The sequence below is a fragment of the Buceros rhinoceros genome, unplaced genomic scaffold, assembly GCF_000710305.1.
Source record: "Buceros rhinoceros silvestris isolate BGI_N320 unplaced genomic scaffold, ASM71030v1 scaffold31407, whole genome shotgun sequence".
NCBI lineage: Eukaryota > Metazoa > Chordata > Aves > Bucerotiformes > Bucerotidae > Buceros > Buceros rhinoceros.
Genome location: NW_010420897.1, coordinates 3,963 through 4,183, shown reverse-complemented (window position 1 = coordinate 4,183; position 221 = coordinate 3,963). Strand labels below are relative to the sequence as shown.

Sequence of the window (221 nt, the reverse complement as noted above, 5' to 3'; positions counted from 1 at the left end):
GCGTCCTCCCCGCCGCGGGCGTCCGCCAGCGCCTGGATTTTGGACCAGTTGTGGCGTTTCCTGGGGGTCAGGTCGATCAGGAAGCTCCTCCAGTGCGCGCTCCGGTCGTGGGTCTGGGGAGAGACGGGAACCGTTAACACCGGGTGTTCCCCGAGGACAACGGCAATAGCTGAAGGCTCAGCCGCGTGCAGAGGCAGCAGGAGGGGTGAGGCTGCCCCCCG

The 221-nt window shown here is 67.9% G+C and overlaps 1 protein-coding gene across 1 annotated transcript in view; it reads right to left on the bottom strand.

Annotated features, from left to right (window-relative positions):
• Positions 1 to 20: 20 nt before the first annotated feature.
• The window catches only part of LOC104496374 (zinc finger protein 239-like), a gene marked incomplete at its 3' end in the record, with an annotated part of 2,938 nt that continues 2,737 nt past the window's right edge, over positions 21 to 221 (bottom strand). Inside the window, exon 7 of the mRNA XM_010139480.1 lies at positions 21 to 113. Coding sequence (XP_010137782.1) covers positions 21 to 113 — 93 coding nt within the window. The remainder of the gene's footprint in view (positions 114 to 221) is intronic.